The sequence below is a fragment of the Pongo pygmaeus genome, chromosome 15 (genome assembly GCF_028885625.2).
Source record: "Pongo pygmaeus isolate AG05252 chromosome 15, NHGRI_mPonPyg2-v2.0_pri, whole genome shotgun sequence".
In the NCBI taxonomy this organism is placed as follows: Eukaryota; Metazoa; Chordata; class Mammalia; order Primates; family Hominidae; genus Pongo; species Pongo pygmaeus.
Window position 1 is genome coordinate 71,977,728 of NC_072388.2, and position 14,650 is coordinate 71,992,377.

General features: G+C 42.9%; 1 protein-coding gene across 4 annotated transcripts in view; it reads left to right on the forward strand.

The window, feature by feature from the left end:
- Window positions 1-2,724: 2,724 nt before the first annotated feature.
- The window catches only part of RBM25 (RNA binding motif protein 25), a 61,270-nt gene continuing 49,344 nt past the window's right edge, over window positions 2,725-14,650 (forward strand). The window contains exons 1-4 of one of the 4 annotated variants that reach the window (XM_063651791.1): window positions 3,791-3,960; window positions 11,887-11,954; window positions 13,456-13,561; window positions 13,675-13,795. In XM_063651791.1, the coding sequence (XP_063507861.1) occupies window positions 13,690-13,795 (106 nt within the window). In that variant the 5' untranslated portion in view covers window positions 3,791-3,960; window positions 11,887-11,954; window positions 13,456-13,561; window positions 13,675-13,689. Of the gene's footprint in view, window positions 3,961-8,290; window positions 8,385-11,886; window positions 11,955-13,455; window positions 13,562-13,674; window positions 13,796-14,650 lie in introns of those variants that run through there. The other 3 variants (XM_063651792.1, XM_054447817.2, XM_054447815.2) reach the window with 3 other exon arrangements.

The following is a 14,650-nucleotide window of genomic DNA, read 5'->3' on the forward strand; positions in this document are numbered from 1 at the left end:
AATTAATTATCTACAGTTTCCTTAGCAAGGAAGGATTTGTAAGAAAAAAATAGAAGGAGGGTAACTGGCATTGCAAATGAATGTCTTGGCTTGTTCTCTACAACTGGTATATAAGTGTATCATTTAGAGTTCTTTCTGTGTAAGGCATAGAAAACTCAACTCAAACTGATTTCGGAAAAGTAATGTATTGGGTTACATACTGAGAAGCCTAGAACAGCTGGCTTTAGGAGTAGCTGAACCAGCCGGGCTCAGTGTAATCCTGGCTTTTGGGAGGCTGAGGTGGGAGAATCGCTGGAGCCTGGGAAGTTGAGGCTGCAGTGAGCCGTGATCATGCCACTGCATTCTAGCCAGGACAACAAAGGGAGACCCTATCTCAAATAACAACAGCAACAACAAACCAAAAAACAAACAAAATGAATGAATGAACCATTTTCTCAACTGATATTGTCAAAAATCTCTCACCCTGTCTTAACTTCTGCTTTCTTCTGTGATGATTTCATTCTCATCCCCATCTATTTTAAGCTTAAATCTTCCTAAGCTTAAATTGAAAAAAAAAAAAATCAATTTAAATGAAAAATATAGAGACCCCTCCCCTTCTTTTTAGGATTATTCCTGAAAGGATGAAGCAGTATAATATTTCAGAGCACGAACTCAGGAACCAGACTGGCTCACTTACTATTTTTGTAGCTTTTGATAAGTTAATTTTTGCAAGCCTTGGTTTCTTCATTTGTATCACAATAGTTCTTACTTCAGGGAGTTGTTATGAGGATTAAAGGAGTTGATATTTGCAAAATGCTTTAAATAGTGGCTAGTACCAAAAAAAAAAAAAAAAAAAAAAGGGATGGGGGACTAAATTATCAGGTTTTGATTAGGTTATAAGTTTACTCCGGTGTCCTAAGGTGGTCTGGTTAGAGTTGGGACTTCCTATCCAAAGTACACGCATCTGGAGTAGTGGAAGGATGGTTTCTTTTCTTTTTTTTTTTCAGACCGAGTTTTGCTCTTGTTGTCCAGGCTGGAGTGCAATGGCATGATCTCAGCTCACTGCAACCTCCGCCTGCTGGGTTCAAGCGATTTTCCTGCCTCAGCCCCCTGAGCCGCTGGGATTACAGGCGCCTGCCACCACGCCCAGCTAATTTTTGTTATTTTTAGTAGAGACAGGGTTTCGCCACGTTGGCCAGGCTGGTCTCGAACTCCTGACCTCAGGTGATCCACCCGCCTCGGCCTCCTGAAGTGCTGGGATTACAGGTGTGAGCCACCGCGTCTGGCTTTTTTTTTTTTAGACGGAGTCTTGCTCTGTTGCCCAGGCTGGAGTGCAGTGGCACAATCTCACCTCACTGCAACTTCTGCCTCCCAGGTTCAAGCGATTCTCCTGCCTTGGCCTCCCAAGTAGCTGGGACTACAGGCGCACATCACATGCCCAGCTAATTTTTGTATTTTTAGTAGAGGTGGGGTTTCACCATGTTGGTCAGGCTGGTCTTGGTCTGCCTGCCTCGGCCTCCCAAAGTGCTGGGATTACAGGCGTGAGCCACCGCGCCCGGCCAAGATGGTTTCTTTTAAAAAATGTGGAAGGTTCATTACTAAAGGCAAGGGGAATGGATGCTGCATGAACATAAGCAACAAATTGTCTAAGGTAGGAAAGTTAGCAAATTGTTGCCTGAGGGCTCCCTTTATTACACAGTAAACACAAATTCATGTACAATGTTTCAAATAATAAAAAGGGACACAGAGTAATCTGAGATTTCTGTTTATGCCTTTTGTTGTAAATAGGCACAAACTCTTGGGTGGCCATGGTGGCTCACAGCTTTGATCCCAGCACTTTGGGAGGTCCAGGTGGGCGGATCACCTGAGGTCAGGAGTTGGAGATCAACCTAGCCAACATGGTGAAACCCCATCTCTACTAAAAATACAAAAGTTAGCCAGGTATGGTGACATACGCCTGTAATCCCAGCTACTGGGGAGGCTGAGGCAAAAGAATCGCTTGAACCCGGGAGGCAGAGATTGCACTGAGCCAAGATCACGTCATTGCACTCTAGCCTGGGAAACAGAGACACCTCCTCAAAAAACAAAACACAAAACAAAAAAATGACACAAACTCATTTTATTTACAAACAATAAATAGCATTATAGAGTTGCACTATAAAAACTATAAATTTGAATAGCACTTTACTGAACAAAGTACAAACATACATAAGTTAATTTCGTCTCCCAAGTAACTGGGACTACAGGCACTCGTCACCACGCACGGCCAAAGGTGTTAACCTTAGTTAATGGTAAGGAAACCTAGCAAGCAGAAATATAGACGGATGTAAATTTTGCAGATGGTAGTAATGAGTGCTACTTTCTCATTTGTGTTCCCACTAAATTTTGTGTTCTATCGGTACTCATCATATGTTAATCATTTCTTTTTCTTTCTTTCTTTTTTTTTTTTTTTTTTTTTGAGACAATGTCTCGTTCTGTTGCCCAGGCTGGAGTGCAGTGGTGCCATCTCAGCTCACTGCAACCTCCGCCTCCCGGGTTCAAGCGATTCTCCTGCCTCAGCCTCCCGAGTAGCTGGGATTACAGGCGCCTGCCACCACGCCCGGCTTATTTTTGTATTTTCAGTAGAGACGGGGTTTTGCCATGTTGGCCAGGGTGGCCTCGAACTCCTAACCTCTGGTGATCCACCTGCCTTGGCCTCCCAAAGTGCTGGGATTACAGGCGTGAGCCACCGCGCCCAGCCAGTAATCATTTCTGTCACTCAACAAATATTTATTGAGCGCTTGCTATGTACCAGGACCTGTTCTTGCACAAAACAGGCAATCCATGCATTGCTTACATTCACATTCTAGTGGGGGTAGTGACGGACCATAAAATCAGCAAGAAAAATGTATGTTTTGATAGATGGTTATGAGTGCTTTAGAGTAAAATTAAGTAGGAGAGGCAGGCAGGAAGTGTGTAGGCATGTTTCAATTTTATATTAGGCTGCTCATGGTTTGTCATCTATTTCACCGGGTTCACAGTTCTTGCAGGACAGGAACAAATCTCACTTCCATTTGCCTTCATACTTCCAGCACTTAGCACAGCACCAGGAACTCAGGGAGGCAGTAACTTTATACTGAATACGTTTTATGCCTTCCTAGAAGCAAGCAGTTGAGAAAGGCGTATAACTAGCTATTGCCTATAAGGTCCACAATTTGAATAACGTAATCATTTATGATTAATTTTATTCATTTCCATTAACTTAAGTTTTTTTTTAGCACTTTTAGATTACAGAACGAAAGCTGTGTTAACTAGTATTACAGGATTTTTCATGTTTTTCCAAACATCTTCTAGCCACCTCTTTGGCCCTGCAACTACGCATAAGCTTTTGCTTTTCAAAAAACCTCCACAGCCTTTGCCAATTATTTGATCTCGAGTAGTTGTCATAACAGCACTTGGGGTTTAACACTAAGGTTGCGGATCGCGCCCAGTTATCAGTTCCTCGAACCTCAAGGAATCACAAAGCAAGGTTCTACGCCCCGAAAAACTACGAAAAGTGAGAAACCCTCTAACACTCCTCGCTCCGTGCCCAGGCGGAACCTTGACCTCAAGATGGCGTCCCGTAGTCGTAAGATTCAGTCCGCTCCAATCAAACATGGTGGGTCATAATTTACAGTTCGGGCCTTTCTAGTAGCAGCTAGACGCTGCTTCTCTATGGTTATTCGACTCGGCTTGGTGAGTCAGAGCCAACAGCGGAGACGATCTATATGCGTTCTTCTCTATGGTTCCGCGTCCCCGCCCCCGGCCGCAGTGCACGCCGGGCAAGAGGAAGACCTCCAGCAGCTCCCCGCGCAGCGCGGCCGTATTTGCGGCCTGTGCGAGTAGGCGCTTGGGCATTCAGTCTCCCTGGCGAGCGGCGGGCAGAAATCTCGAACCCGTGGAGCGCACTCGTAACCTGGATCCCAGAAGGCCGCGAAGGCAGTACCGTTTTCTCAGCGGCGGGTGAGTTTGTGTCTCTGAACTCGTGTGGAAACCGGGAGACCGGGTGCCTCAGCTGGTGGAGGAGGAAAAGCCGGGGTAGCTGCGAAAGCGCCAGGGTGGGGTAGAGGTAAGGGGGGGCGCGGAGGCGGGGGTGGGGGAGGGGTCGGCACGAGGCTTGGTTTCTCCTCTTCTCTAAGGCCTGGAGAACCTGTGGGCCCAGCCGGAGCTGGTGGAGGCCAGACCTACGGCTTGAGCTTTCCGTCTTGCATTGTCGCCCACTTTCCCTTTCCCTTCCACGTTCCGCCGCGGAGTGAATCGTCTCTGCCCCTTCTGGGCTCCACGTTAGATACAAAACGATCGATCTGCCTCAGGGGAGCCCTTCCCTGAGCCCCCTTACTTACCGGAGCCCCACAGTAGGTTTTCGGGCCTGGGACACTCTCGCCCCAGCCGTTGCCTTGAAGTTAGCCTCTCCTCACCCTTTTTAGCGAGGTGCTGGCCACCAACGGCTATCTTTCCCTTCCTCTTTGGCCATCTAGAGCCCGCCACCAAGTGAATGGGCCCCACTCCCTTGGAATTGAGCTAATACCTACCTTTTTAGCAGTCTCCTGGCTTGCTTAAGATAGTCATGAATTTTGCCATCCTGCCTCTTTTGCGCATTGGAGGGTGCAGTAAACTGTATATCGCCATTCATTCTAGGCGATTACTAAGCTCCACATTAAAATGTTACTTTCTCATTTTTCTTTGGTCGTCAATCATGCTTTTAAATACGGTTTTCCGGAATAGACGTAGGACTATGAAGATTTTTCGGAGGTTATATAATATGGATTTGTATTGCCATGGAAATGCCATTTTGATACTGGGCAGAGTGGAGCCAAGAGAAGGGAAGAGATTGGACCTCTGTTGCACCCTACTGCTGTATTAGTGTGAAGTACTCTGTGTATTAGGCCGTTGGCAGTAATGTATAAATAATTTTTGTATTGTCTTTGGAGCTTTTAATTTTTTTAAAGGCTATTTCCAAAAACATTCAGAGGACTTGAAAGGGATTAAGTTGGTCATAAGTTACTCGTGATTCAAGTGAAACTTATACTATTATAATTCATTTAACTTAAAGCTATGGTTTTTCTTTTTCTTTTTTCTTTTTGTTTTAAGCTTTGGTTTTTGTTCCTCTGTAAAATGAACGTATCTATCGTTATTGGGGTTGGGGATTGAGAAAAACGTATGTAAAATCCTTCGTGTAGTATCCAGGTAACACACAGTAAGCATTTAAATCTATATTGACATAATTTGTTATTTAAGAATTTTCAATGAAATGTAAGAGTCCAACCCTGACTCTATAATTTTTTTTTGTTTTGTGTTTGTTTGGTTTTTGTTTGTTTGTTTGTTTTTTGAGGCAGAGTCTTGCTCTGTTGCCCAGGTCGGAGTGCGGTAGCGCGATCTTGGCTCACTGCAATCTCCGCCTGCCAGGTTCAAGCGATTCTCCTGCCTCAGCCTCCTGAGTAGCTGGGACTACAGGCGCGCGCCACCACGCCCGGCTAATTTTTGTAGTTTTTATAGAGGCGGGGTTTCACTGTGTTGGCCAGAATGGTCTCGATTTCCTGATCTCGTGATCCGCCCGCCTCGGCCTTCCAAAGCGGTGGGATTACAGGCGTGAGCCACCGTGCCCGGCCTTCTGAATGTATTTTTAAAGTAAAACTAGTCCATGTTAACATTGGGTAACTACTTCAGACCTAACAGGAATTTGGAATTTTCAAGTTATGTTTTTGTCCACAGACAAATTAGCAGTTTACTTTTCTTATTTACACGATTTAGTGAAAATTTACATTATTTTATTGCTTTGGAAGCAAAGGAATGATTTATGAATCTTATCTTGCTAAAACACTCTATTGTAGAGATCTCTTGATTGACTTTTCAAACACTATCACTGCCATTCACAAAAGGGGATTTTTGATTCTTCTTAAATAGCTTTTCTACCTTTTTTTGAAAACTGAAAGTTCCTGAAACTAAAAAGAAGAACAAAATTCCACCACCCAGAATTATTGGTATTGGCTTTTAACTTTTTATTTAGACATAATTTCAGATTTACAAAAAAAGTTGCAAGAATAGTACAAAAGAAATCTCAGATATCTTTCATCAGATTCCTCAAATGTTAACATTTTGCCAATTTGTTTTATCCTTCTCTTCTCTTCATAGGTTTCTTCTGAAATGTTTTGCTAGTAAGTTGCAGATACGATGCCCCTTAACCCATAAATACTTAAGTGTATTTCCTAAAAATTAGGACTAGTCTTATGTAACAACAGTACAACAATCAAAATCAGGAAACTAACATTGATAAAATACCTAATCTACAGTTCTTAAATAGATTTTGCCGATTTTTCTGAGTTGGTATACTTTTTTTTTTTTTTTTTTTTTTCTTTTTGGAGATGGAGTCTCGCTCTGTCGCCCAGGCTGGAGTGTAGTGGCGCGATCTCACCTCACTGTAACCTCCGCCTCCCGGGTTCAAGCAATTCTCTTGCCTCATCCTCCATAGAAGTTGGAATTACAGGTGCCCGCCACCATGCCTGGCTAATTTTTCTATTTTTAGTAGAGACGGGGTTTGACCATATTGTCCAGGCTGGTCTTGGAACTTCTGACCTCATGTGATCTGTGTGCCTTGGCCTCCCAAAGTGTCGGGATTGTGTGAGCCACCGCACTTGGCCAATATACCTTTTTTAAAATGGCAACTATATGAACTATATTGACATAGAAAATTCACCTATAAGTGCACAATTCAATGATTTTTTGGTAAATATACAAAGTTATGCATCCATTACCCCAAAAGGATTCCTTCTGTCTGTTTGCAAGTCACCCTGTTCCACCCCAGTTTCAGGCAGGCACTCATTTTTCTGTATAGATAGTAGTAGATAGCGCTGCTTTTTTGTTTTATTTGGTTTTTGGGATGGGGTCTCTTTCACCCAGGTTGGAGCGCAGTGCTACGATCTTGGCTCACTGCAACTTCTGCATTTCAGGCTTAAGCAATCCTCCCACCCCAGCCTCCCAAGTAGCTGGGACCACAGGTGCACACCACCATGCCTGGCTATTTTTTTGTATTTTTGGTAGAGATGGGGTTTCACCATGTTGCCCAGGCGGGTCTGGAACTCAGGCTCAAAGGATCCACCTGCCTCGTCCTCCCAAAGTGCTGGGATTACAGGTATGAGTCACTGCACCCAGCCTTGTTTTTGTTTTTAAAAAGATGGATTCTTCCTGTGTTGCTCAGGCTGGAGTGCAGTGGCTATTCACAGGCGTAATCCCACTATTGATCAGTTTGGGAGTTTTGCCCTTCTCTGTTGGCAACCTGGTGGTTCTCTCTCATCCCAGGAGGTCACAATATTAATGCTGAATGAACTTAGCATGAACACCTGATCAGTAGTGTGCTGCAGCCCAGAACTCCAGGGCTCAAGCGATCCTTCTGCATAGCTGTGACTATAGGCAGGCACAGGAGTGTTGCTCTTTAATCATTGAAAATGGTAAAACAGCAAAGTGGCAATGTCAGAAAAAGATCAACTCTTTTTTGGAGATTTCCAAACAATTGAGTATTTTCATACTTCTGAAAAGCTTTGCTGTAAAAGTAGTTTTTCTGTTAGGCATTTCCCATTCTTCTTTGAGCATAAAACACTTTTTTTTTTTCTAGGAATAATTCCTGCAGACCTGACACATAATTGGAAGTAGATATTGAATGAATGAGTGAGTTGTATGTGAATATTTGCTGAGAGGAATCTCAGTTCATTATCATTTCAGAAATTTGGCACGTAGTGCACTGATGGAACTAGTCTAAAATAATCTATCCTGGGAGAAATAATTTTGTTTCTATCTGGATAAGTCTACAATAGAGGAATGCTTATTAGCAGTGTTTTGCTATATTTTGCATACTTTGCAGTATTCTTAAGAGCACAGAAAAAAATAGTTTGAAAGATTTAAAGAGAAAAAAGTGAAAAAAAGAAAAGCTGAGTGCATGCATATGTTGAGTACTAGAGATACGTCTTCAGGGTTTGTTTTTGGACCAGATTTCTTGAGATAAAATTTGCATACAATAAAATGCATCTGTTTTAATTTCAATGAGTTTAGACAAATGCATATACTTGTGTGACCACCACCACACTAGAGATAGGGAACCCTTCCATCATAGGTTTCTGTTATTTTATTTAATTTTTGGGGGGCCTCATTCTGTCGCCCAGGCTTGAATGCAGTGGTGTGAGCTCGGCTCATTGCAACCTCCACCTCCCGGGCTCAAGCGATTCTCCCGTTTCAGCCTCCTGAGTATCTGGGACCACAGGTGCATGCTACCACACCTCGCTAATTTTTTGTATTTTTGGTAGAGATGGGGTTTCACCATGCTGCCCAGGCTGGTCTTGAACTCCTGAGCTCAAGTGATCTGCATGCCTTGGCTTCCCAAAGTGCCGGGATTACAGGTATGAGCCACTGCACCTGGCCCAGGTTCCCATTTTTATTATCGTGGGCTATAGAGTTTCGTACTTAGCAGGAAAAGGTGCTTTGAACCTTCTAAAAGTGAGGTACTTTCAATATTTTTAAAAATGCTATGGAAGTGATTTCAGTGCCATAAGATAACTCTGCATTTCTCTCTCTTAAATCCCATGTGTAATACTGTCCCTCAGCAAATCCTATTGGCTGCCTTCAAAATATATCCAGGATCGAGCAACTTGATAGCACTTTCACCACTACCACCTGTTCCAGGCCACCATCTCTCCAAAACAAGGCTTTCCACATATCAAGAGACCACTAAAAGCATCCAGGATTCCTTTACCTATAAAGTTTTCTAAATATTTTAAGTATACTGTGTTTTTGAAGTTGAAGTTTAGTTTTATTGAATATGGTATTACCCCAATTTAAGTCAATTTAAGTCAAAGGAATTCTGAGGAAGTAGAGCTGTGAGCATGTAGGTCATGCTTTTCTGTTTTAAAGAAATGTCTAGTAAACAGGTAAACAGATACTCAACCTCATTAGTCATGAGGGAAATGTAAATTGAAATAAGAGTGTATTTTACTTATAAAATTGTGAGAATTTTGACACTGATCTATTCTAGCAGTGATGAGGATATAAGGAAAGGGCATACCCATATTCTGGTGGTGGGAATATAAATGCTAGTTTTCAGGGATGATTTTGGAGGTAAAGTTTGGATACATATAGTTTTTTTTTTTTTTGACATGGAGTCTCGCTCTGTCGCCCAGGCTGGAGTGCAATGGCGCCATCTTGGCTCACTGCAACCTCCACCTCCCAGGTTCAAGCGATTCTCCTGCCTCAGCCTCCTGAGTAGCTGGGACTATACAGGCACCTGCCACTACGCCCAGCTAATCAGATACATATAGTTCTAACCTGTATTAGAGAATTACCTGTACAGATGCATACAGTTATATGTCTATTATCTCCAGGAATGTTCAGCATTATTTGTGAGAGCTGAAAGTGGAGCCAGCTATTAATGTTGGTTAAATAAATATGTACTATAATAATTTACTGCATTGTTATTATTTTATTATTTTTGAGACAGTCTTGCTCTGTCGCCAGGCTGGAGTGCAGTGGCTTGATCTCGGGTCCCTGCAGCCTCCGCCTCCCGGGTTCAAGCAATTCTCCTGCCTTAGCCTCCTGAGAGCTGGGACTACAGGCATGTGCCACTACGCCTGGCTAATTTTTGTAATTTTTTTCATGTTTTATTGCCTGTATTGTTTTTTTTTTTTTTTGAGACAGAGTCTTGCTTTGTCACCCAGGCTGGAGTGCAGTGGCTCAATCTTGGCTCACTGCAAGCTCCGCCTCCCAGGTTCAGGCCGTTCTCCTGCCTCAGCCTCCCGAGTAGCTGGGACTACAGGCGCCGGCCACTGCACCCAGCTAATTTTTTTTTTCTTTTGTATTTTTAATAGAGACGGGGTTTCACCGTGGTCTCGATCTCCTGACCTCGTGATCCACCCACCTCGGCCTCCCAAAGTGCTGGGATTACAGGGGTGAGCCACTGCGCCCGGCCTGTATTTTGTTTTTATATGTATCATTGATTCTTAAAAATTAAGATTTTGAATCTCTTTGGATATTTATTAGGCTTCAAAGATCTTGATGGAGAAGTCTGAGTTGACTGCCAGTTTCTTAAGTTGGCGGTAAGGCTGGGGTGCAGTGCACGCTGGTTTAGCGTGAGCAGTGATCACTAAGCACATGAGCCATGGCCACCCCAACTTTACCTCATTCACAGACAGAACTGGAAGGTTGGTCCTGGATGGCTGCTTGGTCCTGGATGCTTTTAGTGGTCTCTTGATACGTGGAAAGCCTTGTTTTGGAATAAATGTTTCCATTGATACAGATGAGAAATACCTCTTTAATATTTTTATAAACCACTTAGACCCCAATAGATTTGGTTTGTGGGTCACTCTCTTGTGAGTACCAAAGGATTTCATGGTTGGAAGGTGTACCTTTTTGTCTTGGCAGTGAGCAGCATTTAATGGAGAGACAATGCTTGTATTTGATTTTTTTATTTATTTTTTGGTTCATTTACAGGATCTGAGACTTATTCAAACCACCAGCTGTATTATCAGGAAGGAACAAATCCAAGTTTTGATGTATTGTCAGTGTGCTGCATGTTGTTTTTTCAAATTCCTTAAGTGGTTTTAACATTAGATGACCAATTCTTTGCACTGATGTGCTTTTGACAGTGTACGGTAGATCTGACCATGGCTCTGCGAAGTCTGGCTGGCATTATCACATCCCAAGCTCTCTGTCCGAAGAGAAGGAAGCGCCAGGGATGCACGCTTCCTTGGCTGGACTGCAGGGAAAGAGCTGCAGCACCAGTCTCTCACTACTGCAGCCACCCCCTCTCCTAATTTTTGTATTTTTAGTAGAGACGGGGTTTCACCATGCTGGCCAGGATGGTCTCTATCTCTTGACCTTGTGACCCGCCCACCTTGGCCTCCCCAAGTGCTGGGATTATAGGCGTGAGCCACCGCGCCCGGCCAATTTACTGCATTATAAAGAGTAGAATAAGACTTTATTTTTATTATTATTATTTTTTTAGACAGACTCTCTGTCACCCAGGCTGGAGTGTAGTGGCACGATCTCAGCTCAGTGCAAACTCCGCACCCTGGGTTCAAGTGATTCTCTTGCCTCAGCCTCCCAAGTAGCTGGGATTACAGACATGTGCCACCACACTTGGCTATTTTTTGTATTTTTAGTAGAGATGGGATTTCACCATGTTGGCCAAGCTGGTCTAGAACTCTTGACCTCAAGTGATCCACCTGCTTTGGCCTCCCAAAGTGTTGGGATTGCAGATGTGAGCCACCGTCCCGGCTTGGAATAAAACTTGTGAACTGACGTGAAGAGATGGCAATTATAATGAGGGAGAAATTCACATGATGTGATTGCTTGTAGAAAAATAAAAATTATTAGTTTATAGAAAGATATTAAGAAGAGCACAGCAGTAGATACCAAACTGTTGGGATTGGGGGCAAGGAAGTGGAAGACTTTTACACTTTTTATGTTTTCTGTTTTTATGTTTCTGTAAAACATAAAAGACAAAATAGTAGAGACAAATATTTTTGTTTGTTTGTTTTTTGAGACGGAATCTTGCTCTTGTTGCCCAGGCTGGAGTGCAGTGGCACACTGCAACCTCCACCTCCCTGGTTCAAGCGATTCTCCTGCCTAAGCCTCCCATGTAGCTGGGATTACAAGCATGCGCCACCGTGCCCAGCTAATTTTGTATTTTTAGGGGAGATGGAGTTTCTCCATGTTAGCTAGACTGGTCCTGAACTCCCAACCTCAGGTGATCTGTCCGCCTTGGCCTCCCAAAGTGTTGGGATTACAAGCGTGAGCCACCGCGCCTGGCCGACCCTGTTTCTTAAAAAAAAAAAAAAAAAAAGTGTGTTGCTGAAAATAGTTTGAGGTGAAAAAAAATTTTTTTTTTTTTTTTTTTTTTTGTGACAGGGTCTTGCTCTGTCTCTCAGCCTCAAGCCATCCTCCTGCGTCAGCCTCCCAAGTAGTTGGGACCATAGGTATGCACTACCATGCTTGGCTAATTTGGAAATTGTTTTTAATACTAAAAATGCTAATATTTAAATATTAACATTAAATGGCAATACTTAACAAAATGACAAAGTTTTCTTTAACATGACAAACTGAGTGAAACAGTTAAATATGTTCTTTTTTTTGTTTTTCTTTTTCTTCCCACCCTGAGACAGAGTCTTCCTCTGTCACCCACGCTGGAGTGCAGTAGATTGCAAGTGATTCTCCTGCCTCAGCCTCCTGAGTAGCTGGGATTACAGGCGCACACCACCATACCCTGCTAATTTGTGTGTGTGTGTATGTGTATTTTTAGTGGGGATGGGGTTTCACCATGTTGGTGAGGCTGGTCTCGAACTCCTGACCTCAGGTGATCCACCCGTTTTGACCTCCCAAAGTGTTGGGATTACAGGCATGAGCCACTGCAACCAACCTGTTGTTAAACTTTAAAAAATCAAATGCTAGCTTCTGATTCTTCAGTTTTGATTCAAGAATGGTTACAAGGTTTACTTTTAAGTTTAAAAAAACTATGACTTTTTTTTTCTCTTGTCAAAAGTTGTATGTTCTCTTTATATTTGAATGGTTACTATATGACTGGAAGTCAGGAGTTTATTTCCCCCTACTGAGATGTATAGTTTATGAGCACATTTGTCTCTTAGGACGTGGCCAGCATTGAAGCAACAAATACTGTGTAACTTGGTACCTTTAGTTTTTAGGATTCTGATAGATAATAAGAAAAATGGGCTGGGCGTGGTGGCTCAGGCCTGTAATACTAGCACTTTGGGAGGCTGAGGCAGGCAGATCATGAGATCAGGAGACCGAGACCATCTTGGCCAACATGGTGAAACCCTGTCTCTACTAAAAAGATAAAAATTAGCTGGGCGTGGTGGCGCACACATGTAATCCCAGCTACTCAGGAAGCTGAGGCAGGAGAATTTCTTGAACCCAGGAGATGGAGGTTGCAGTAAGCCGAGATTGCACCACTGCACTCCAGCCTGGCCATAGAGCGAGACTCCATCTCGACAAAAAAAAAAAAGAAAGAGGCCAGGCATAGGTGGCTCATGCTTGTAATCCCAGCACTTTGGGAGGCCAAGGAGGGTGGATCACTTGAGGTCAAGAGATGGAGACCATCCTGGCCAGCATGGTGAAACATGAGACAGGGGTCTCTACTGAAAATACAAAAATTAGCTGGGTGTGGTGGTACACTCCTGTAGTCCCAGCTACTCGGGAGGCTCAGGCAGGAGAATTGCTTGAACCCAGGAGGCGGAGGTTGCAATGAGCGGAGATTGCGCCACTGCACTCTAGCCTGTCCACAGACTGAGACTCTGTCTCAAAAAAAAACAATGTATCAGAACACTTAAAAACAATTAGATACCCATCTGGATTCTCAGTTTGGTCTAAAAAGATTCGTTTATGTTTGGTATTTAATTTTTGGATATTAACTGAATCTCACAATTTTTTTCTTCTTTTATATGTATTCCTACATGATTGTAGGAGTCTGTCCTGAACTTGGATCATGTACATTTTGGAAACTTATTTTAGAAAAAATCTAAGTTGTAAGAATTCTCAATGAAAAGAGGGTCTTTGCCAACTTCTTTGGGTAAGAAAAGTTCAGAATTTTGCAGATACTCTAAAAATGAAAGTCAACAAAGAAGGCATATAAAATTGTGAAGTTTTCAAATAAAATGATTTGTCATGTCCTTTTTTCTTTAGACTGCTGCGGTAAGAATGTCTTTTCCCCCTCATTTGAATCGCCCTCCCATGGGAATCCCAGCACTCCCACCAGGGATCCCACCCCCGCAGTTTCCAGGATTTCCTCCACCTGTACCTCCAGGTAAGTTTGTTGATACTGTTTTTTGTTGTTAAACTTGTACTTTTGTCTTTGTGATACCAACTTCAGGAAAGTGTTAGATATGTGACTGTGTTAGTGAAGATGCCTCTCAGCATCGTTTGGGAAATGTGGATGTTTCTTTCCTATAGCAGTGGCTTTTATATCTGGCTGAGTATCAAACTCATCTGGAAATTTTTTTTTTCTTCTCATCTGGAAAGTTTTTAAAAAATTATTTTTTTTCTTTTTTTTGAGCTAGAGTCTTGCTCTGTCACCTTGGCTGGAGTGCAGTGGCACGATCTCAGCTCACTGCAACCTCCACCTCCTAGGCTCAAGCAGTTCTCTGCCTCAGCCTCTTGAGTAGCTGGGATTGCACGCATCTGCCACCATGCCTGGCTAAGTTTTGTATTTTTAGTAGAGACAGGGTTTTGCTATGTTGGCCAGGTTGGTCTCGAACTCCTGGCCTCAAATGATCCGCCGGCCTCCGGCTCCCAAAGTGCAGGATTACAGGTGTGAGCCACCATGCCCGGCCTAAAAATTCTATATTTAAAAAAAATGGGTAATACATACACGTTGTTCAAAAACAAACAAAAAAAATACAGAAAGTAATACAGTGAAAAATTTTCTTCATATACTCCCATAACTGCTATTGCTATCCCCTTATCAAAAAGGGAAGCAATAAGGTTATTAGTTTTTTCTTTATTTTTCCAGATACTTAAAAGTGTATAAGTCAATATAAGTAAAGATTTATGGAGTTAAAAAAAATGTTCAGACCCTGCTCCAACCCCCTGAATCAGATCCTCAGAAATTGGGGCTCAGGATTCTTAATTTTTAACAAGTTCACAGGTAATTTTTGGCACT